The sequence below is a fragment of the Canis aureus genome, chromosome 22 (genome assembly GCF_053574225.1).
Source record: "Canis aureus isolate CA01 chromosome 22, VMU_Caureus_v.1.0, whole genome shotgun sequence".
NCBI classification, from domain to species: Eukaryota; Metazoa; Chordata; class Mammalia; order Carnivora; family Canidae; genus Canis; species Canis aureus.
Window position 1 is genome coordinate 7,351,708 of NC_135632.1, and position 23,523 is coordinate 7,375,230.

A 23,523-nucleotide genomic window follows, 5' to 3' on the forward strand; every position below is an offset into this window, starting at 1 on the left:
GTGTATCTTTGTAATACCTTTTTCTTTCCCTACTGCTTCCATTTTTTGCTTAGTGATCTTGGAAAAAAAAAGCTCTCCTTCATTTGTAAATGAATAGATAATCTGGTAATTATCTCAGTTGTAATTAAATTTAAGAATTAGTGAAAATTTGTATCGAGGAAAAGAGAAGGTACGTTTGTATGTATATAGTAAAACACGAGTAAAGCACACAAAAATGACCAAAATCATCCTTAGCAATAATCTTAAAAATTATTTTTTTCCTTCATTTAAATCTGCTTTCAAAAAAAAAAAAAAACTGCTTTCTTAAAATAGTGGCATTCAAACTTTTTTTTTAAATTTTGTTTATTTAATCACGAGAGACACACACACACACAGAGGCAGAGACATAGGCAGAGGGAGAAGCAAGCCCTATGCAGAGAGCCAGACGTGGGACTTGATCCCAGGACTCCAGGATCACACCCTGGGCCGAAGGTGGCGCCAAACCGCTGAGCCACCCAGGCTGCCCGCATTCAAACTTTCTAAAGGAACTCTCATTCTGTTTATATATATTTCTTATTCTGGCACTAGTTTTTAAAAATTAATTTTAAACTGCCTTAAAGAATGTATACACAGTTCTTCCTTTAAAGTCCTTATGGGCTCACCTGAGCACCAATAACTAGTTACATTATTACCTCTCTGGGAAAAAACATCCCACCCATTCTGTAAACATTTGACCTACAAGTAGCCTCTTGGAATAGGATTCATTTGTGGCCAATAGATAACTGACAGAATCAGGAGAATGGTAGAAATAAGTCTGATGGCAAGAGGTAAAAGGGATTAATTCAAGGAATTTGGCAATGAAAGAAGAAAGAACAGCAAACTAGTCTGGTTAACTTTTAAGTGTGTGAACATATTTTCCAGATTATGTTGTAAAATTTCTGATTCTTTAATTTCCATACACAGTGCTCTGATTTCTGGAACCCTCTAGTGGCCATATCAGGAATTGTCTGTGTAAAACAAAAGGTTTTTAATTTTCAAATTCACTCCAAATATGATTACATAGATAAACTCTTAGAGGCGTGTTTTTCTCACTCCTAATTTAAGACAGCAAAACGAGCATATGGATTTGGCGGTCTCCTATCTCAGGATCTTAGAGAAATGCCAGGAAAGTGGCACAAGCAATAAATCTATGGTAACACTGGAAAGAAGGCAGTGGTCTAGAAACAGTAAAAAGTCTGGAAGTAGGTGGAATCATACTAATTGGCTTACCTATCATCTCCACAAAGTACCAAGCAAAAGGTGAATTAAAGATAGAAGCTGGTCAAGCCTCAGAGAGGTTCCAGGAACCAAGCAGAGCAATAGAAAGGGGAGCAATGCCTGTGAAAAAGCAAACTGAGCAGCTAATTCGAGTAGGTGGTCAGCCCTGCATTAAAAAGCTTTCCACTGTAAGTAAATAGGTCCTTACAACTGGAGCAGTCTTTCCATGCCTGACGCCTACCCTACTGACTCTGCGGGGCTAAGCTGTCCCTGGAGAGTGGTAATACTGCCGGGGCCTCATATGGAGGGGTTACAGACCATCTCAGCAGGACTACGGCTGTAATAGATTGTGTCTTTAGGTAGACAAAGTCAGGATTAAAATGCATACCTTAAAATTTACTTTTTGAAAACTGAGTATCTTACTTTTTTCAGACTTTCTGATATAAAATTTCTTTTTGGAATTTATACATATTAACTTTTACTTGCCAAAGGGTATAAATTCTTCAAGTATTTAGTTAAAAAGTAATACAACAGTTTCTCTGAAGCGGGCTAGTTGCCCACGAACTCCTTTTTATCAATCTTTTCAACAATAGCTTAAATGGTTCAATTGTCCTCAAAATCAATCAGGCCCATTGCCTTATTTATTTATTTTTTAAAGATTTTATCTATTTATTCATGAGAGACACAGAGAGAAGGCAGGCAGAGACACAGGCAGAGGGAGAAGCAGGCCCCATGCAGGGAGCCTGACGTGGGACTCGATCCTGGGACCGCGGGATCATGCCCTTAGCCGAAGGCAGATGCTCTACCGCTGAGCCACTCAGGCGTCCCTAATTTCTTAAAAAAAAAAAAAAAGAAAAGAAAAAAAAAAAAGATTTTAGGCCATCTTGCATCCCTGGGTGTGTGAACCTAATCTCAGCTGGTCAGCTCCAGACCCGTTTTAGACTTTCCAAGCTACATAGTCTGTTGCAACTACTCCACTGCCATTGAAGCATAAAAGCAGGTATAGCTGTATTCTAATAAAACTTTAAAGACACAGAATCTGAATTTCATATAATTTTCATGTGTCACCAGATAATCTTTTGATTCCTCAAACAGTTAAAAATGCAAGAACTATGCTGTGCTGCACAGGATTTAGCCCACGTGCTATCATTGCTAAGCCCTGGTCTACAGGATCTTTTTTTTTTTTTTAAGCCTCCATGGTATTCCATCCCACTACTAAAAACTTTCAGTTATAAATATCACACATTTTTGCAGACATTTATTTCCCTCTCATGCTACCTCAGATTATTCCGAAGAGTAAAGGAACTTCACCCAATCGCTGTAACACTGAGTCCTTATCTTAGAAGTGAAAGGTGTATCTGCAAGAAAACAATTTCTTATTCTGAAGTCCAGTCTCAGTTTATTATGATTTTTAAACTGTACAAAACTATAAATCTCCTTTATACGAAAAAATTAAACATAACTAGTAAGGCTAACATTCCTTTTGAACACCCTCCACTGTAGTCAATGTCATCCATTTAGTGTACGGCCTCACCGAACTTTTTCTATTAAGTTTATATGCTTAAATGTACCCATAGAAACTATGGTGTTAGTTTGAAAATCTTCAGTAGTTTATTTTTTCTCAACATACACAGCATGTTTTGATGCAAATTATCCCTTTATTTCTTTTCTAAGAAAATAATTTCTTTTTTTTCAAATGATAGAGTTGGGTTTTGCTCTTTTTCTCTTCCCTCATTAGGAAGCTTGCTTAACTCATGAAAGATAAGGAGAGCCTTTATGTTAAGTGCCTCTCCTCAAGATTACATATGCCCTTCAAAGATGCCTATGGTAAATACCAAATACATTTTCAAGATCATTGAGTAAGGGAGACTTTTTTAATGAGAATCCAAGATTTATAGATTTTCCTTTATAATGAATACACAGCAGTGTATTTAAAATTTCATTTTCAAGCAGATTTTCGTCACTTTATCCTTTTTTTCCTATCACCTTACCCTTAATCCCAGAGGATAATATGTTTAAAATAAAAATCAAACAAAGTAGGTAGTCAAAGAACACATCAGTGATTTTTTATGACATATGCTCAGAAATGAAACATTTTTTTGGAAAAAGTTGAATGAACTAAATGAATACAGAAATAAGGACATCTCCAAAAAAAATGAGCCTAAGAATTTTGGTAGGAACAGTTAGCCTGGAACAATTTAAATGCATCTGACTAAAACAAAAATCAATGGTACTATCTCTGAGATAGACATTTTAAAGATAATAATTAATGTTTACTATAAACTCTGCTATAAATGAGTAATTAATATTTTTAAAAAATTGTTTGGCTGCCAGGGCAAAAAACATTACAATTTGATATTTGTTAGAAAAACAATTTTTAAGGTAATAAATCATAAAAGTAAGCTATCTGCTTAAGTTTCTATTATCAGAAATGAATTAATGTTGAAAGCAGTTATGTGTGCAAGTGCACACATACACACTCCCATATGCACACACCTACACACATACACTCCACACACAAAACATTTAAAATATCACTCAATTGTAACAAATTACCAAATCTTAGTAGAAACTCTAGGGGGTCAGTAAACTCAGTTATCTGTTTTTGTCTCTCAAAGTGCTTCTGGATTCTTTACCAATCAGTTTAAAGATTACCTCTGGCAAATGAAAACCTGTATCAATGCAAATGAAATAAGTTTCAAATGTTAGGGTGCCAGGCTGGCTCAGTCCGGAGAGCATGTGACTCATGCGTTCAAGCCCCAAACTGGGTGTACAGATTACTTAATCTAATTAAAAAAAAAAAAAAAGTGACTTCAAATGTAAATCTGATAAAAAAAATTTCATTGTAATAGACTCTAAAACTAAATATAATTTTCATAGGTCAGTGCTTGCATTATCATTACATCTTTTTTCATCATATGAATAAACAATCAAAATAATCAAGACTCGAATATAGCAAAATAATCATAATTCATGTTTCAAAAATAATTACTTCATCCTTAAATCACTAAATTATTTGAAATATCAAAATAAAATGTTTTACCATTCTTATCTTTAAAGTCCATATTTACTTTAGAACTAATCAGAAAAACTATTTCAAATACTACAAATGATATAATCGATTTAATACATTTAGAGGATCAGATTTTTAAGGCTTTTCTTTAAAATTTGGACAATACTTTAGGATAAAAAATAAAAGCCCTATTATATAGTCAAAGGAAAAATTTCCCAAAATTGTCTTATTAATAAATAAAAGACTTGTTAACCTAGGAACTTATAACAAAGCCAACAACAATTAGATTTAAATGCTTTTATTTACATATGTGGTAAATACTGTCCCCTACTAAAAAACAATGACATTGCCTTTCAATCGGTCAAACTTATTAAAAAGTTCATGTATTTCTTTTCTATATCATGTGTGGACATGGTACAGGATGCAGGATGTAAACATCAATTTAATAGACATTATTAAATAATTTTGCATATATGCAGAATCTTGGCTAAATGGTTAAAATTACAGATGAGCATTCAATGCGGGCACATGGATATTTCATGTACACCAATGTGTTTAACAGAAAATGTGTCTGCACTGGTTTCTGGAAACAACTTGGTTTCTGTGAATCTTTAAATACCCAATTCCAAATCTTCCAGCTCCTGGAGAAGGGCTTTCTCTTTTTGAATTTTCTCCAACTAGAAAAGTTTAAAACAACCAAGTTATTAAACAGGAAATGAAATAATTGTTGGATCTATAGCTAAAATGGCAAAGCAGAAAAAATTTGTAAAGAGAGAATTTCTGATACTTTAATAATAGGTCTACCAGAAAATACAATTTACAAATACAGAGAAACAAGCTCTGATTTGTTTCTTGGTAATGAAGCAGTGGGGAAAAAGATGGGTACTGTCATAAGGCAACACAGATGGTCCAATAAATTCTTCTTTCTACATTTGGGCTTCCCTTAGAAGGAGAGAAAGGTGCAAGCAAGCGGGGCAGTGCACTCTGAGATACAAGGAAGAGAATCCTAGGTTTATCGATTTTAATAAACTGCCTTGAATTTTATTTTAAAGATTTTATTAATTTATTTATGAGAGATAAAAAGAGAGAGAGAGAGAGAGGCAGAGAGACAGGCAGAGGGAGAAGCAGGCTCCACGCAAGGAGCCCGATGTGGGACTCAATCCCGGGTCTCCAGGATCACGCCCTGGGCTGAAGGTGGCGCTAAACCGCTGAGCCACCCAGGCTGCCCTGCCTTGAATTTTAGTAGCAATGGTCATCATATCTTCCCCATCCTCAACTGTTTAAGTGTAAAAACATTTTACACTTTACGTTTTACCTAACATATGGCATATGGTTTTCAAGTGTTTAAATATATGTACTCTCCCACTTGATTAAACAATTTTTATAATAAAAAGAAAAGTAGTAGTGATTATAGGAACAAATAAAATGTATAAAAATTACCTGATTTTTTTCTAGCTGTTTTCCAGCTGCTGCTTGTTCTTTCAGTTGCTCGATAGCTTTCAGTTTCTGCGAATGTCAAATATGTCATGAGTCAAGAGGAAGGAAGAGTAAGTAATTTCAGAATGCAAATTTTGTTAGTAACGGCTCAATCACACAAATGGGAAAAATGAGGAGAATCAACCATCTTACCTTTGCGTCAAGGACAGTCGGTTAAAATGCTAAGGTAAAATTTTTTGTTTTTTAATTTAAGTGTAAAATTAAATATGCTAAGAACATGGGATTTGGCAAAAAAATTTTCAAGCTTTAAAGTAATGATATTCTATATGTACATGTATGTGTATGAAATATATCACCAACTTCACCATTTATTCCAGCACTTCACTGTACCTAGACAACATCTTTGGCAGCCTGGGAAGGCTCTAGAAACCTGGTTTTACCCCAGGGCCATCATTGCAAACTGGATGCAATATGACAAATTAATGAACTTTTTTTTTGTCTCAATTTCTTCTTCATCTTTAAGGGATAAATATCTCTTCCTACCTATCTGACAAATGTCTGATGAAATACTGAGTATCAAAGTGTTCAGCATAGCTCTGTACTAATGATCATTTCTTATGACTCCAAAAATCAATAATAAAGACTAATATTAGCTGTTAGACATTTGTAAATAGAACTAAAATCAGTGCCATTCCCAAATTATAGTATTTCATAGTGAGAAAGCAATAATCAGAACTGCTACAAACTTCTTTTGCCTCTCTTTATGTATTTCTCACAGATCTCTTTCAATAAACACATCTGGTTTTTACTTCAATATCTCACCTTCTTTAGGTTCTTGATTTTTTTGTCTATTTCAGGGTCTCCAGAGGTTGACTGTGAGATAGTATTTCGTGGTGTGCTCTGTGGGGCAGGAGTAGGTGCCAGATCTGGACTCTTCTCATTTCTTGCTTCCTATAGGAAATATATTCAAAAATTCAGTCTTCTAAAAAAGAAAACATTAAAGTACTTCAACCAACATAGCCTTGGTATATAAAATGCAGAAACCAAAATGTGATTTTATCTTTTATACTACATTTTATATAAAAGATCTGAATTCAAGGTCTCATGAAGGATGCCACATTGTCCCATGACAGAAAGATACAATATAGCTTTTAAAAAAAAAAATCAGTTTAAGGAGACATCCAAAAGGTTTTTTACTATGTAGTCATCATAGGGAACAGTTTGTTAGATCTAAAATTTAGAGGTAAAGTAGCAGAATCATAAAATAAAGAACTATATTAGTATATTAGTAATATAATGAAAGGACAAATGAAATGAAATTACTTTAACAGAAAAAACCAGGAGGTTTCTGTGTCAGCCAATAAGCATTCCAAGTTTTTGGATATCTTGGGATGTGCCACTATATTAATGGTTTAGAAAGGGACTTTTAATATAAGGTGTTTGAAGTTTCACTTTTGTGATGTCCTCCAATTCTACTAAGTATGTTTGATCAAGTACATGTAACGGATAATGTTACCGGATAAGTCCTGCAGAGATTTATTTATAATCAGATCCCTTCAGCTCTGCAACAAAGTGCCAAGGAAAACTCAAAGGGATACTATATTGCTCCCAATGGGATCATATCTCTGATTCTGAACCACTTCCATTTCCCCTAAGGTGCTGTACACCTGTTTCCCAGTCTTTGTGTGTGCTGTTCCTTGTGCCTACAACTCGAGGTCACCTGGCTGACCCTAACTTGTCCATTAGGCCTTTTGGGAAATTCTCTCCCAAACCAAAAGATTAGATGAGTCGCACAACACATGGTATGTATCCCTACTGAAACGTGTACTGTACTCTCTCCTGTTAGATTGTACCTGAGGTTTCTTTGTTCACTGTTCTGTTTGTGCCCCCAGCATAAGACTTGCTTTATTGCAGGGCTAAATAAATGAAGTAGTCAAAGAACTACTCCCCTTTTGTAATTATGACAAGACATACATTTTGACAACAGGGGGAAAAGAAGGCTTTACTGGCCCCAGGATAACACTTCTATTTCTTTCTTATAGAAATCCCAGTGGAATACATAAAGCCCCAGGGCCAAAACTCCTCCTACTCAGAGTTCTAGGTAGAATGCTCTGAACACCAAAGCATCCCATGGGGACATGAAACGGTATCATTCTTGTATCTTTATATCTAGACATGTCTGCTTGAGAGTTTTTGGAGAGTATAGAATTGGAGTAATTTTCTTTTTAATATGTTAGTTGTACTTTTTATACATTCCAATGCAATGAACATTAATTTCTAACCTTCTAGGTAAAAATGCATTACTGAACAAGCATTTAACAGAGTAGTTAGAAAGAAACTATTTAGATTCTACTCTTAAGAAGCCTGTAAGTTCTGACAATATGCAGTTTGATATTTCCATAATAGATAACTAAAGGAAAAGAGTAAAAGAAGAGATACTTTGCCTATCAAAATTCACTTTTGACATACATCAAATAAGAGTTTTTCAAATTTAGGCAACCCTGGGTGGCTCAGCGATTTAGCACCGCCTTCGGCCCAGGGCCTAATCCTGGAGTCCCGGGATTAAATTCCACATTGGGCTTCCTGCATGGAGCCTGCTTCTCCCTCTGCCTGTGTCTCTGTCTCTCTCTGTGTCTCTCATGAATAAAATAAAAAATAAAAAAAAATTTTAAATTTCAAATTTAGTTTGTAATGAGCCAAAAAAAATTTTCCTCTAGGATAGGTTAATGTCAATACATGTGAAAAAACCATTAAAGTTAAGTGAAATATAAAATATAATTTTCCACCATATTTTGAGCAACCAAGAGTACGTTAAAATGTCTGCATTATTATACTTAAATTCTGGTCATTCTCTGAAAATGATGCATATATGGTAAGATTAAATTCTTAGTTTCAATTCCTTTTGGTAAAGTTCATAATCTTATAAAGTCATCACCAGATTATAATTAAATACTTGGTTAAATTATATACATCTGATTCCTTTATCTTTGATTACTTAACTCAGGTCAGGAGTGAGAAGGTGGATCCTGTCATGGACCATTTACTTTCGTTCTATCACACAGCCATAACTAGCCAACCAGTCATCTCAATAGACATTTTTCCAAAGAAGACATACAGATGGCCAATAGACACATGAAAAGATGCTCAGCAACACTCATCATCAGGGAAACACAAATTAAAACCACAATGGGATATCACCTCAAACCTGTCAGAATGGCTAAAATCAACACTACAAGAAACAACAGGTATTGGCGAAGATGCAGAGAAAGGGGAACCTTCTTGCATTGTTGGTGGGAATGCAAACTGGTACAGCCACTCTGGAAATGTGTGGAGATTTCTTAGAAAGTTAAAACCAGAACTACCCTTTGATCCAGCAATCACACTACTAGGTATTTATCCAAAGAATACAAAAATACTTACTCAAAGGGATATATACACCCCGATGTTTACAGCAGCCTTAATTACAAGAGCCAAATTATGGAAACAGCCCAAGTGCCCATCAATTGATGAATGGATAAAAAGGATGTGGTATATACATACAATGGAGTATTACTTAGCCATAAAAATGAGTGAAATCCTGCCATTTGCAAAAAGAATGGAGCCAGAGAGTATTATGCTAAGTGAAATAAGTCAGCCAGAGACAGACCAATGATATAATTTCATTCATATGTGAACTTACAAAACAAACAAGAAAAGGGGAAAAAGAGAGAGAGAGAGAAAGAGAGAGGCAAACCAAAAAACTCTTAACTACCGTGGAACAAACTGATGGTTATCAGAGGAGAAGTAGGTGGGGGATTAAATAGGTGATAGGGAGGGATCCCTGGGTGGCGCAGCGGTTTGGCGCCTGCCTTTGGCCCAGGGCGCGATCCTGGAGACCCGGGATCGAATCCCACGTCAGGCTCCCGGTGCATGGAGCCTGCTTCTCCCTCTGCCTGTGTCTCTGCCTCTCTCTCTCTCTCTCTCTGTGACTATCCTAAATAAATAAATAAAATATTAAAAAAAATAAATAAATAAATAAATAAATAAATAAATAGGTGATAGGGATTAAGAAGGGCACTTGTTTTGATGAGCACTGGGTGACGTATCGAAGTGTTGAATCGCTATATTGTAGATATGAAAGTAATACTACACTGTATATTGTGTACACTGTATAATATATACACTGTATATTGACTGGAATTTAATTTTAAAAACTATTTTAAAAGATTTTCTAAAATAATTAATCTTCTAATAAAGAGGAAGAACTATCATTTATAAAAATAAGACTCTAAGTTGAGTAGGTTTCAGAAGGCCCTTAAATCTCAATGAGTAGAAATCTTGTACTGTCACTATGGAAAACAGTATGGAGGTTCCTCAGAAAACTAAAATAGAGCTACCATATGATCCAGAAATCTCACTTCTGGAGATATACCAAGGGAAACAAAATCATTATCTCAAAAGAGATACCTATATTCTTGTGTTCACTGCAGCATTATTGGCAATAGCCAAGGTAGAAAACCTAAGTGTCCATCAGGGATGAACGGATAAAGAAAATGTGGATAATATATATAAAATGGACCATTATTCAGGGGCACCAGCGTGGCTCAGTTGGCTAAGCAACTACTTTCACTCAGGCCCTAATCCCAGGGTCCTAGAATTGAGCCCCACATCGGGCTCCCTGCTCAGTGGGGAATCTGCTTCTCCCTCTGCCATACCCCCTGCTTGTGTTTTTCCGCATGCTTTCTCTCAAGAATACATAAATAAAATCTAAAAAAAAAAAAAAAAGGAACTATTATTCAGCTATTTGAAAACTATTTGCAACAACATGAATAAACATGGAGGGATTGCACTAAGTGAAATAAGCCAGACTAAGAAAGAAAAAACTGCATGGTATCACTTATACGTGGAATCTAATAAAAATAAAGTCAAACTCTTAAAAACAAAGAGAAGAATGGTGGTTGCCAGGGGCTATGGAGTGGGGGAAATGGAGACAGACTGGTAAAAGAGTACAAACTTTCAGTTATAAGGTGAATAAAGTCTCAGGATCTAATATATAACATGGACCACAGCTGATAATACTGTACTGTGTAACTGAAATTTGCTAAAGAGTAGAACTTCAGTGTTCTCATCCCTCAAAAAGTAAGTATTTTGTGATGGATGTGTTAACTCAATTGTAAGGATCTTTTCACAATGTATACCTGAAACACCATATCACATTGTACATTTAAAAAATTTTTGTTTAATTTTTGTCAATTATACCTGAAAATATTAGCTAGGGAAAAAAAAAATCTTACCTACTAGTACTTCAAAGGATAGTACTAACTCGTAATATTCACGGCAAATTAGAGGTCTGATAAAGATAATTCCTTTTACACAAGCAAATAAAGACAATTCCTGCTTTTACAAAAGTAAATACATGGAATAGATCATTATGCTTCGGCTGATCTAAACCTGACCCATTTAAAGATATTTCTGGAGATGAAATATATTAACTACAAAAGAGCACATTGATTCTTTTTTTAAAGCTCAGATTTTAACAGACTACATCTACCTAATGCAATTCTATATCTTAAAATAGTAATTGCCTACTGAAACATATAAGCAACCTAGAATTGTCAAAATCCAAGCATTAACAGCAAGACTGCTTTGTCTGAATCTTAAAAAAATGTGATCATGAGGATTTCATTAACCAGATACTCTTAGCCTAGCTGATTTCACTATCACCACAAACCATACACAATCATAATTTGTTAATTATTACACTGGTATGGTTTTGCAACTATAAAATCACATAAAAAATTATTTTAGAAGCGCCTGACTGGCTCAGTTGGTTAAGCGTCTGCCTTTGGCTCAGGTCATGATCACGGGGTCCTGGGATCAAGCGCTGCATCAGGCTCTCTGCTCAGCGGGGACCCTGCTGCTCCCTCTCCCTCTACCTGCCTCTCTGCCTACTTGTGCACTTTCTGTCAAATAAATAAAATCTTTAAAAAAAATTATTTTAGATCAACTCCATTGTTTTGGGTACTTCTGGTGTTTAGATTCCCAGCTGAATAATTTTTTTTTAAAGATTTATTTTTTATTTTATGATAGACAGAGAGAGAGAGACAGACAGACAGACAGACAGGCAGAGGGAGAAGCAGGCTCCATGCCAGGAGCCCGACATGGGACTCGATCCTGGGACTCCAGAATCGCACCCTGGGCCAAAGGCAGGCGCAAAACTGCTGAGCCACCCAGGGATCCCCTGAATAATTTCTTATACTGATGTAATACTGATTAACAAAATGGCTTTATTGTCACATAACTTCTGATCTCTCTTAACAGATGCTTTCAGGGAGCAAACTATACCACTTCACACCGGCTCCAACAGAAGAGTCTGTTACAAGTAACATACTATACAATCCCATTAGGGTTTTCGGTTTTAAGGTCAAGTCCAGTTTCCTCCCTTCCTTATTATACAAACAGAACTACTCAGAAATTCATAGGCAAAAACAAAGGAAAGGCATTCTGGCTATTTAAGTCTAACTCTGACTATGTAACATAATAGTCAAGTCTTGGGGTGCCTGGGTGGCTGTTAAGTGGTGGACTCGATTTCAGCTCAGGCCATAATCCAGGGGTCCTGGGATCAAGCTCCACGTTGTCTGTGTGTTGTCAGCCTCCATGCTCATGAGGGAGTCTGCATGAGGAATCTCTCCCTCTCCCTCTGACCTTCTCCGTGCTCGTGTGCACACGAAAGTGGGCACACACTCTTAAATAAATAAATAAATCTTAAAAACCCGTAATAGTTATATTTTTAGGACTATAATCTTTAAACTTTGAGATTTAAATTAAGCTAATTTAACTTGTTTATTTTGTTTTGAAAAGATTAGTGTCCCAAATACCTGTTTTGCAGCTTTCTTAGCCTCGTGTTTCCTTTGGTTTTTAAGGGCTGTTTTTGATAATGGCTTATCATTTCCTGCTTGTGGCTTCATATTCTGAGGTGGTTCCTCCTCATGCTGTGGAAAATATAAAATAAACAATTGTGAAATGGAATCCATGTTTTAAAAAACATTTATCATAAACTATATAATTTTGTTAGCATGGGATAAGCTTATTTTATTAAATTTATTTTAAGATCACTGGCAAAGAATATTTCAAAACTCTTATCAGTAGTAGGTATACTCCAATTGTCAGGATGGATTTAATGAGGATCTTCCTATTCTTTCAGTTATACAAGTGCTAGAAAAATACAGTATAGTTTTGTTAAAATAATGGAACTTTTCTTAGTACTACTACTGACACATGCTTCTTATGAAATGAGATACTAACAACAGCTTCTTTCGGGGTCTGTTTGGATCTGACTATGGCCAACAGAAACCCAGCTGCCTCATTTGCACAAAGAATTACTTGCTAGGTCTTTACATGCAAAACCAGAGATTAGAAGGTTAAAAATAAAAGCAAACTGAAAAACTAAGACCAGAAGAAAAAAAAACAAATAGGAAGTGGTAACTGCATATTTATAAATCCAGGATTAACATAATGAAGAGGTCCACAAAAAACTAAATGACTGGTCAGACTAAAATAATAAAAACAGATAATCATTTCCATCATGAGATATTTATACAGCCATCCATCAACTATATTCCAGAACAGAAAGGGCGGATTAAGGATAGGATCAAGGAGGAACTAGTATAAAACATACTATGGTTGATAACAATGTATTGTATAATTGAAATTTGCCAAGAATGCAAATATTCTCACCACACACACACACAAAAAAAAGAGGCAACAGATTTGTTAACTAGATGGGTGGAATCCTCTCACAATGTGCACAATATATCAAATCACCATGACGTACCCTTTAAATATCTTATAATTTTACGTGTAAGTTATAGTTCAAGAAAAGAATATACATACACAGGTTTAGGTCATCTCAACAGTTGCTTGAGGCAACACAGAGCACGCATGATAGCACTACGGCTTATCAGGTTCTCATCTACTTATTGATTTCCCTCCCAACTGCTGTTATCTCAGTGTTAGCTGTCTCTTAGACTCTATCATATTAAGCACATCAGAAGAATCAGATCTCCATGAAGTTTCTTAAGTACTAGATCTCAGATCCAGGTGATACTTAAAAATGCTACAAGGAAATGGGCAGGGGCTCAAACACTGAAGATACAGAAGAAGCAGGAAAGCATACTGTGACTTTATTTTAGCTGCAAGAACTATTTCAGGTCATTGAAATTCTGTGTGCGTACATGCTCTACCTGAAGTAACTGAATATGTGAAAACCTATATTTGTGGAACAGACAAATCTGACGGCAAGTCTCTTGCACTTGTTATCCACACTGCATACAGCGTTAAAGACATAGCAATATTGGCTGAACATCTATTTTATACATCAAAATTCTTTCAATAGCAGGCTCTTCTATAGTACCTTGCTTTGGGTAAAAAGTTTCTAGTCGTAAGAACTTCAAGAACATGACAAAGCAATGAAAAATGATGTAAGAAAGGATGAGTTACAAGGCTCTTCTATACTACAAACACAATGCAGTCACTAGCAGACTCATTTTAGACAAACACAAGAAATCCACACAGCTATTATGGATCATAAGCAGAATTTTCTGCCTTTTAGTACTGTGCCCACCGTATATAATTTTATCCCTGGTAATAAAACTTGTTTTTTCATTTATGTCAATTATTATGGGACTGTTTTGATGAATACATTATATAAGGGAAAATATTTTTTTGGAAAGCCAAGAAATACTTAAGTATAATTCATATGTGGATTTGTATTTATAAAAAAAAGTAAGTTTTTTCTTGAAAGAGAATCCCACCTTGTTTTCCCTTGTGCTATATAACCCTCCTCCTTTGTGAAGTTCTTTCCTAGAATGTCTTTGTTTCCAGTAATTTCTCGACAGTATTTTTTTGCCATTTAGCTCATCTCTGGAATTTGATACAAACAAAAATTTCTCATTATTGGCCATGTGGTTCCTTCAACTAAAATGATTTGATAGGATCACATAATCACTACGTCACATACAAAAAAGAAAATTAAGTGGAAATCTTAAATGTTAAAAAACAATGTTGGTTTTAAGACCTTACCAAGTTTTAGCATTATTTTCAAAGTAGATCTTTCTCTTCCTTTCCCTATCAAAATAAGTTTTATGGATCAGAGAATAAAAATATATAATTCAGAATTTACTCCTGTTGAGATACCTTACAGATATTTAGAAAGCAGGATATGTTGAGGTTACTTCTGTTTTTATCTTAGATAAGGAAAAATTTAATTTAGAGATAAGACAAATCCAAAGACTACTATATCTTTTAAATCTAAATGCAAGTATTATAAATGGGGTTTGTTCATACGTTTTTATATGTTTTTAGGAAATAATACAACAAAAATGTTTAAATAGAACATTTCAGTAAAGTCAAGAAGTTACAGACCACTGCTACATTTTGCGGAGGAGGAAGCATTATTCTTGTTTTTGTGTCTGAAAGGGTGAGGAGTGGGACAAAGGAGGCATAGGAATGTTTATCCTTTGAAAAAGTACCAACTTCCCTGAGTGCCTGATATTTAAGTGACTATATATTCCTGCTTACTTGGTCCCAGTTTACACCTATTATATGGTCACCTTTATAATACCAACGATATTGTTCATTTTTATAGAGCTACTTTATTCCTTAACATCATCCCAGAGACTCCGGTCATTAACAGATGCTTCCCCTGAGCTCTGAAATGTTAACATTTTAAAGCAGATCAGAATCTGACTGATGCTCTGATCATAACTTTACAATACAGATGGGAACTGACAGCCTAAGGAAAACAAGTATGTTTTGTTTGAACAACAGTGTTTTAAAAATCAAGAAATTTTACATAACCATCCAGACTTGTTTTGTCTTGGCAACCTGGGCCTAAATCTCCTATGGAAACTATCGGCTACTCCTGTGCAGTTGTTATCGCCTTTCCAGAGGGCATGGTCTCTCCCTTTCACCATTCTCTGCCAGTCACCAAAGCCTTACATTACCAGCCTATTCTGACAGGCACTTGAATTTGAGCCCACGATCTCCCTAAAGCCAATATGTCATACTCCATTCTTTTCCCCACAAATGTAAAATGTGAACTGCTTTAAATTGACTACTTTGTCAACTTAACTATGTTAGCTGTTCACTAACTTCAGCAGTAGGTCCTCCATGGTTTCTACTCTAGAGTTTATATTCTAATCAGGTGCTAAGTAATGCAAGAATACGCATGAGAAAAAGGTCTCGAGAACTCCACATCTGAAAAACCTTGTTTCACCAAAGTAGTAAAACTTTACTTACCAGTTTGGAATTGGTGATTGGCTTATTTCTTAAAGCTGGGGGTCTATAAGCTGTTGCAGCTTTAGGTTCTTCACTGGGTACGTCACTTGGAACTGCTTGGTAAGTTATTGTTTTTACTGGAAATATTCCATCTAAAAATGGCTGCCAAGAAACCTGCCATAACTCTGCATTTGACGGCATGTCATACTTGTGCAAGACAGAGCCAGTATAATGCCAAATCTTGTACCCATTATTAACTCGTAACCTGGGAGCACATGTAGCTGTTAAAATATGCTCCCCATCAGGGCACCAAGCAAAATAGGTAGAATCAGAGGCCACTGGTTTAGAAATAAGTTTGTAGTTTTTAACATCCCACACTTCCATTTGTCCCCTCAGATTTCCAAATCCAGCTAGTACTAATATATGTCCATGTGGGCTATAGTAGGCTGCATTACGAGGACCAGTTCCAAAGTCAAACACAGGATCACACTTTAAGTTGAAAATCGTTGCTTTTGCAGGCATAAAACCATATACAGCACAAAACTCAGTAGAACTAGAATTCCAAACGACATCATAAATGGGGCCATTTTTTGCTAGAAAAAGAATATAAAACCCAAATTAGCAATAAATCATTACATAAATACAGTATTTATTAGCCAAGTTATAACTGAATACTCATAAACATATCAAGCAGTAAAAAAAATCCAAAATTTCAAGATATGTCACAATTAAAATATTTTTATATGATATATTATGGAGATTAATGCTTTATCTTAATTCCTTTAAAATATTTTGACAATGTAGGTTGATAGAAATATACATTATTAGTACCATTAATACACTAGTTTTCATTAGAAGGGGTAATGTAGGCAAGTACTAATAAAAATACAAATTATAGAAAATGATATGCCACAAAATAAGTCCATCTTCACAAAGGCAGCCCTCTACTGTATTCCTTGTATATGCTTTCAGAATTTTTTTGTTGAAATTAAGCATCTCTCTTAAACAAGATACACACACACACACACACACACACACACACTCACACAAAGTTCTTTATAGTTTCATTTAGTGTACTCCATTTTGGAGATTTTTCCATATAAGCACATTAAAATCTGCCTCACTCTTTCCCAGAGGTATCATATTCCTGTATATTCTCAATTGTGAGTGTACACAAACACATCTGTAGGAGTGAACCTGGCAGCTCAAAGGCACCTACATTTATTTGATAATGCTAAAATCTCCCACAGAGAAGCTGTACCATTTTATATAATCAAAAGTTTTAAGATTATTCTTTTCTTTTAAGCAACCTCTACCTCCAACATGAGGTTTGAACTCAAACCCCAAGATCAAGAGTCACATGCTACGCCGACTGAGACACCCGTTGCTCCATCAGTAGTTCTTACGAGTTCATATTTTCCCTTCACTCTCCCTTCACACTGTGTAGTTTCATACTTTTATCTTTGCCAAGCTACGAAGAGAAAAATTGTTATCCGGTCTTCCTTTCTATCTTTTTTTATTATAAACTAAGCACTACTTAGTATATTTATATCGTTTCTGTGGTCTATTTTTTACTGTCTCATGCCTATTTTTCTCTCCAGGTATTGGTCTTTTACTGACTTACTTGATATAGTGACAAAATTCACCTTTCTCATATTCATCCCTTGTCTGTCTAAAAAATTTTTTCCCCAAATTTTTATTGTTTTAATTTATGGACTTTTCTTCCCCTGACACAGAAATCTATATCTTATATATTCACTTTTATCATTTTGCCTTGTTAGAAAATCTTTTTTCACTTTTAAGATTAGAAAAAAAAAGGTTGGGGCACCTGGGTAACTGAGTCAGTTAAATGTCTGACTTCAGCTTAGGTCATGATCTCTGGGTCCTGAGATTGAGCCCTGCATCAGGCTCCCATCTCAGCTGGGGATCTACTTCTCCCTCTCCCTCTGTCCCTCCCCTTGCTTGTGCTCTCTCTCTAATAAATTAAAAAAGAAAGAAAGAAAGAAAGAAAGAAAGAAAGAAAGAAAGAAAGAAAGAAAGAAAGAAAGAAAGAAAGAAAGAAAAGAAAGAAAAGAAAAGAAAAGAAAAGAAAAGAAAAAAAGAAAGAAAGAAAGAAAGAAAGAAAGAAAGAAAGAAAGAAAGAAAGAAAGAAAGAAAGAAAATCAACTTTAAAACCAATTTATCTAGTTCAAAAGAAAACCTACTGGCATTTTAATTTTTAGGTTAATCTGGAGAGAAATGACATCTTTATAAAGATCACATTTTATCCCTTAGAAATTTTAAAGTTTTCTTCCCATTAGTCCTATATACTTCCTGCCTTTTGTTGTTCTGTATGGGATCTTTTCTTCTGTTATGTATTTTAAGTGGCTGTTTATACTGTGACTTCATGTATATGCAGATATGATTGTTTACTCCTTTCAAAACTATATGTTTATTCTTTTGATCAGTTACACTGACTAGGTCTTTCAGAATGTTAAATTATGAAAGAAAGAGGACTTTCTGACTTCCTTTCTGACTTCAGAGGGAATATATAGTCCTTTGTAAGGAAGTTTATCTTACTTTTACAGGTTCAATTCAAAATGAAAAATCAAGGAGTTACCAGAATTTTACAATTGTATTATTCTACAGTAATTTAGTCATCAAAACAAAAGATGAAATGGTAAGTAACGTTTGTCAGTTTTGAAGACAGTGCCAAACCAACTTACTGTCATGATAACTAAGTTCACAAAGAGCTATTATAATGAAATTACCTTACCCAGCAAGTTCCCCACTAAAGTGTTGGCATTAACTAAATTAACTGGATTTTGTCAAAATAATCGATGTCTGGGGATATTTTAAGTTTATTAATTAAGAGAAATTTTACTTCAAGGTTATGAAAATATATGAGTTTTATCATGTGATCAAGAATTTGGATGAGATCACATTTACAGTATTGTGTTCTTTCCATTGTTTTATCACAGGAAGACCCCTGGAATACTCACGCAATTGCACAACAGCACTTTCTCCATTCGCTGCAATGTAGTGCAGAGTTTGTTCCCCATAGTAGGATGCTCCCGTCTTGTCAACGTCTGTACTAGCTATTACTAACACAGCAGTAGCTAGAACAGCAAAAACTTTAGTTAGATTTAAAACACAAATTAACCTAATGCTGATAAGAAAAATATTAAAAATATAATAGCACATTTTGATTAACTAAGCATGGTATTCTTTTTTTCTAGACATACGGGAATAAAAGTCTCAAGACCTAAAAAATGAGATAAAGTATATTTGTCATACCTTTCTTATTCCATAGCATTGTAACCTTATCAGCTTTAAAGAAACTTTTATTAGCTAAAGCCGCATGAGGTCCATCGAAATTGGGGTACTGGTACAATCTAACAAATGAGGGTGCACCCTTACTTCCTGGAACATAGACAGCCACCTGAAATACACACATATAAGTCACTATTTAATTTTTTGAGGCATATAAACTATGATGGACATGTTTTTATAGTCACTAAGAACTAGGAAAAGGTTTAATCTAGTAATATTCCACATGAACAAAAACATAGAAATTACCTTGTATGGTTGGGGTCCAGGTGATAACACAAAATCATTAATTTTTTGCAAATGTAATTTATTTGCGATTGTGTCTAAAAAAAAAAAAAGCAAATAGTGTTAGATGGAAGAGAGAAGCTAACAGGAACACAATCAATTCTGAATGCATTATAAAAGATTAATGTAATTACTGATACTGCTCCCTGTAGTCTCATTGTAGGTAAGACAGCATATTGGAGAAAACGTGGAGTGAGGACAACACAGACCTACGCTTGAATTTCCTACCCAGTCCCTTACTAGCTGGGCAACCTTGAGTAAGTAATGGGACTGCATATCTAACTCCCATTGATTGATTTGAAGAGAACAGTGCCCTTTCTTATATAAATGGTATCACTAGATAACAAGCAGTAGATAGGGGAATTTCTCTTGATAGAAGAAATATACCTTATAAGTGATGGGGAAGCAGGGAGACTTGGAAATCACCAACTTGTATCTACTCATGAAATGATGGATCTACGCATTGAACATTAATGTCAGGTAATCCGACAAAATTAAAGACAATAAGATGTTATATTCTTCTTGTTAAATGAAAGGAACACCACTTATGAGGTAGACTTGCCCTCATTTCCCCAAAAAAGAATCTGAAGCTGACCAGTTCTAGATTCAAGGAGCTATTTAGGGGACAGATGAACATGTTAAACTATAAGATAGGATACAATAGCAAGATTCAACTATAAGAAAATATATGGCAAGCAACTTTGTTTCTTTAATAATAAATTTAAGGCCTCAAGGTGGGGGTCAGAAGAGATGGAGAGGGAACCTATAGCTTAAAAAAACCTTAAGATATATCAATTTGCAATGTAAGGAACCTTATTGGGAGCCTAAGTTTTAAAAAAAAATTATAACATTTACAATAATTAGAATTTGAACAATGACCAGATATTTTATATAATCTGTCATAATGGTATTGTGGCTAAGTCTTAAAAAATTAAAAAGCCCTAATCTTCAAAGATACATATGGAGATATTTTAGGAAAAATGATCTGCTTTAGCAGAGTAAGAGAGATGTTAGGTAAAGAGATGTATGGATGAGGTAGCATGGGCAATGGGTTGAAGGTTATTGGGGCTAGGTGTCTACTTTTGTTTCAAATTCTACAATAAACATTAAAAGATTTTGTATCACAGAATTTCAATAGCAACTAAACTCAGAAAGAAGTATGCAAATGTCTTAATAGCAATTATTAGACAATAAAAGCTTATTAAAAAGAAAATTGGGATGCCTGGGTGGCTTCAGTGGTTGAGCATCTGCTTTTGGCTTAGGTCATGATCCTGGGATTGAGTCCCACATCAGACGTCCTGTAGGGAGCCTGCTTCTCCCTCTGCCCGTGTCTCTGCCTCTCTCTCTGTGTCTCTCATGAATAAATAAATAAAATCTTTAAAAAAAATTAAAAAAAAAATAAAAGAAAATCTATATTATAATTTCTTTAGTTAACACAAGTTATTCAAATGAATTAATAAAACAGCAATTATTAAAATAGTATTTAGGAGAACCCTATGATGCCATATAAGGCAGTAAAGCTATATGCATTTATAGAAAATAATAAATTTATTTCAAATATCTTTCCATACTAAAATTGTTGTTTTCAAAGAAGTGAACTTCGTTGTTAACATTTCGGGCACAGATAGTTTCATCTTCTGACCAAGATGGACACCTATGTTAAAAAGAAAGAATAAAAAAAAAAATTAGACAGGTATAATGTGTCACATGTTAAAGTTTGTGATATTGCTTACTATTTAAAGAAAAATACTTATAACCGTGATGTCAAGTCAGATCCTAATAGTTTTAAGTTAGCATTTGTACTAGAAAGATATCGTGATATCGTTCTTTTGCATTCAAATACTAAACAAAAGAAACATCAAGTTTTTACTCTATTATATGCCCACATACAAAATTCCTAGGGATGTAGATTTTGGTCTGACAAGTTATTTTCTATACGAATAGCTGAGGAAAAATGTTATACTATGAAGATATTTAAAGTATTTTGTAAATAATTAGTATTTTAAAGCATTTATTTACCAATTTTGCATTTTTTTCTGGATGAAAGACTTCAAACATGTACCGGTTTTCACATCATAAAGTTGTAGGTTGGGTATCCCAGCTGTGCCATCTTTAGAAGCTAAAATAAAAACAAATTTTTTTTCCACAGTAATTGTCTTCTAACACTAGTGAAAAGAATTCACTCTTAGAATAACTTTGAACAAGATTATTTAAAGTAAAAGAGTTGCTTTAAATCAACTTTCCTTTTTAGCTCTAATTATGGATTTAATTATCTATTACTAAAGCTACAATATGAGAGCTGTTTGAGAAAATTTCAGCATTTCTGAAATGAGTTAATTACTTTAGTTTTTAAGTATACTTAAGAGACTTGTTTATTAAGCTTGACATGGTTTGCAGTTAAATGGATTAAATTATTATGAAATCTTGAGTCTGTAAGTCACACACATAAACACACAAAGTTACATAAACTACTCATGATTCTCAATTTCCCTTTTATTTACTTGGAAATAAGTCTATACCTCTTGAAAAACCAAACCTAGAGGGCTTATAACCCGACCATGGACTATTACATATTTAACTCAACAATACCCACATTATTAAAACATGTTTAAAAAGCCCCTATACATATGTTTTATTATTCATCTATTTGAAGCAAAGCCACATAAAATGTGCATATAACATACTGTTCTATCTTTAAATGTGTTAAAAAATGGCATGCCATTTCCTACTCTGTCATACTATACACATTTCTTACATGTTGTGTCTCTTGTACTTCTCTGATTTACAATGATTATTTTAAATGTTTTTCATTTAAAGGTCATCACTATTCTTAATTTTTGAGATCTTCATCCAGTGGTTATTCACTTCCTAAAACTTTCCTAGAGCTTTTACTTTTTCTCTATCTCATGCTGGATCTTTTCACTAACTTACTATACCTTGAAATTACTTAAAGTACATTATATATTAGGGCAATACAAGGTTCATTATTGAGTAAAGATATTCACAAATACTATTTACTATCTAAAGATTAATTACTTTCTTAAAGATTATAAACCTTCTCTTTTCTTCCCACTGAATTGAATGGATTCCTGTCAATATTTTTACAACTGGAAAATACTTACTAGTATAAGGCTGCCACGTTGCCAGGACAGTGTTTTTTGGCGAGAATTCAAGGCAAACTGCCTTTGGGAGGTCGAAGGAGTGCAGTAGTTTCTTGTTAGTGACATTGATAACATTTATTCTGGTTTCAAAAAGAAATTACTTCAGCAATGAAATACTGTTTTGAAATACCAAGTACTATCCAAAACATTTATACCTCTTTTCAAATATAGATTGCTATGAAGTGGTCATTTTCATAAAAGTCAATTTTCAGTTAGCTCTAGAAAATAGCCAATAAACACCTTAACAACAACAAAAACCAAGTGTACATTTTACCAAAATATCCCTATAAAAGTTTGATAATGGGAAGTATAAAATCAGCAGAAGAATGTAATAGATGATTACACTTTCAGTTGAAAAGAAAACAGGCCTTTAAGTGGACACAGAGCTAACCTACAGACAAGGTGACTGACGTGTACCAAACCAAGGGAAAATAGAGGTACTAAATCAAAAGTATATTTTTTAATTTGACTAATGAAAGTAGTAGCAGCTCTGAAATCAACAAGGAGACTTTTGATGTCTACTAAAACCTTAGAAGCAATCTCCAAATGATAAGACTAAAACTAAGAATTATTATGATATAATAATGATAACAATTATAACAACTGTATAATAAAAGCAGTTCCATTTTTTGGGATGCTTTCTATAAACCATGTTCTGGTCTAACTACTTTACCCACATTTTCTCATTTAATCTTCACAAGAGACTTATAAGATAGGTATTATCATCTCATTTTACAAATGGTAGAAGTGAGGCTTAGAAAAATTAAATGATTTGATGATGGGTCCAAGATACTACTGATAAATGCTAGAGCCAAGTTTTTTTTT

General features: G+C 34.4%; 1 protein-coding gene and 1 long non-coding RNA gene across 2 annotated transcripts in view; one reads left to right on the forward strand and one right to left on the reverse strand.

Annotated features, from left to right (window-relative positions):
• Positions 1-4,531: 4,531 nt before the first annotated feature.
• The window catches only part of EIF2A (eukaryotic translation initiation factor 2A), a 32,724-nt gene continuing 13,732 nt past the window's right edge, over positions 4,532-23,523 (reverse strand). Inside the window, exons 4-14 of the mRNA XM_077864709.1 lie at positions 22,660-22,778; positions 21,557-21,656; positions 21,109-21,191; positions 19,502-19,575; positions 19,220-19,364; positions 18,925-19,041; positions 15,965-16,536; positions 12,544-12,657; positions 6,509-6,637; positions 5,690-5,755; positions 4,532-4,926 (exon numbers count right to left, since the gene is read on the reverse strand). Coding sequence (XP_077720835.1) covers positions 4,861-4,926; positions 5,690-5,755; positions 6,509-6,637; positions 12,544-12,657; positions 15,965-16,536; positions 18,925-19,041; positions 19,220-19,364; positions 19,502-19,575; positions 21,109-21,191; positions 21,557-21,656; positions 22,660-22,778 — 1,585 coding nt within the window. The 3' untranslated portion in view covers positions 4,532-4,860. The remainder of the gene's footprint in view (positions 4,927-5,689; positions 5,756-6,508; positions 6,638-12,543; positions 12,658-15,964; positions 16,537-18,924; positions 19,042-19,219; positions 19,365-19,501; positions 19,576-21,108; positions 21,192-21,556; positions 21,657-22,659; positions 22,779-23,523) is intronic.
• LOC144293710 (uncharacterized) lies at positions 5,840-10,901 on the forward strand. Its single transcript, XR_013360946.1, has 3 exons — positions 5,840-5,912; positions 8,691-9,489; positions 9,721-10,901. It is a non-coding gene; the product is annotated as an uncharacterized LOC144293710 (long non-coding RNA).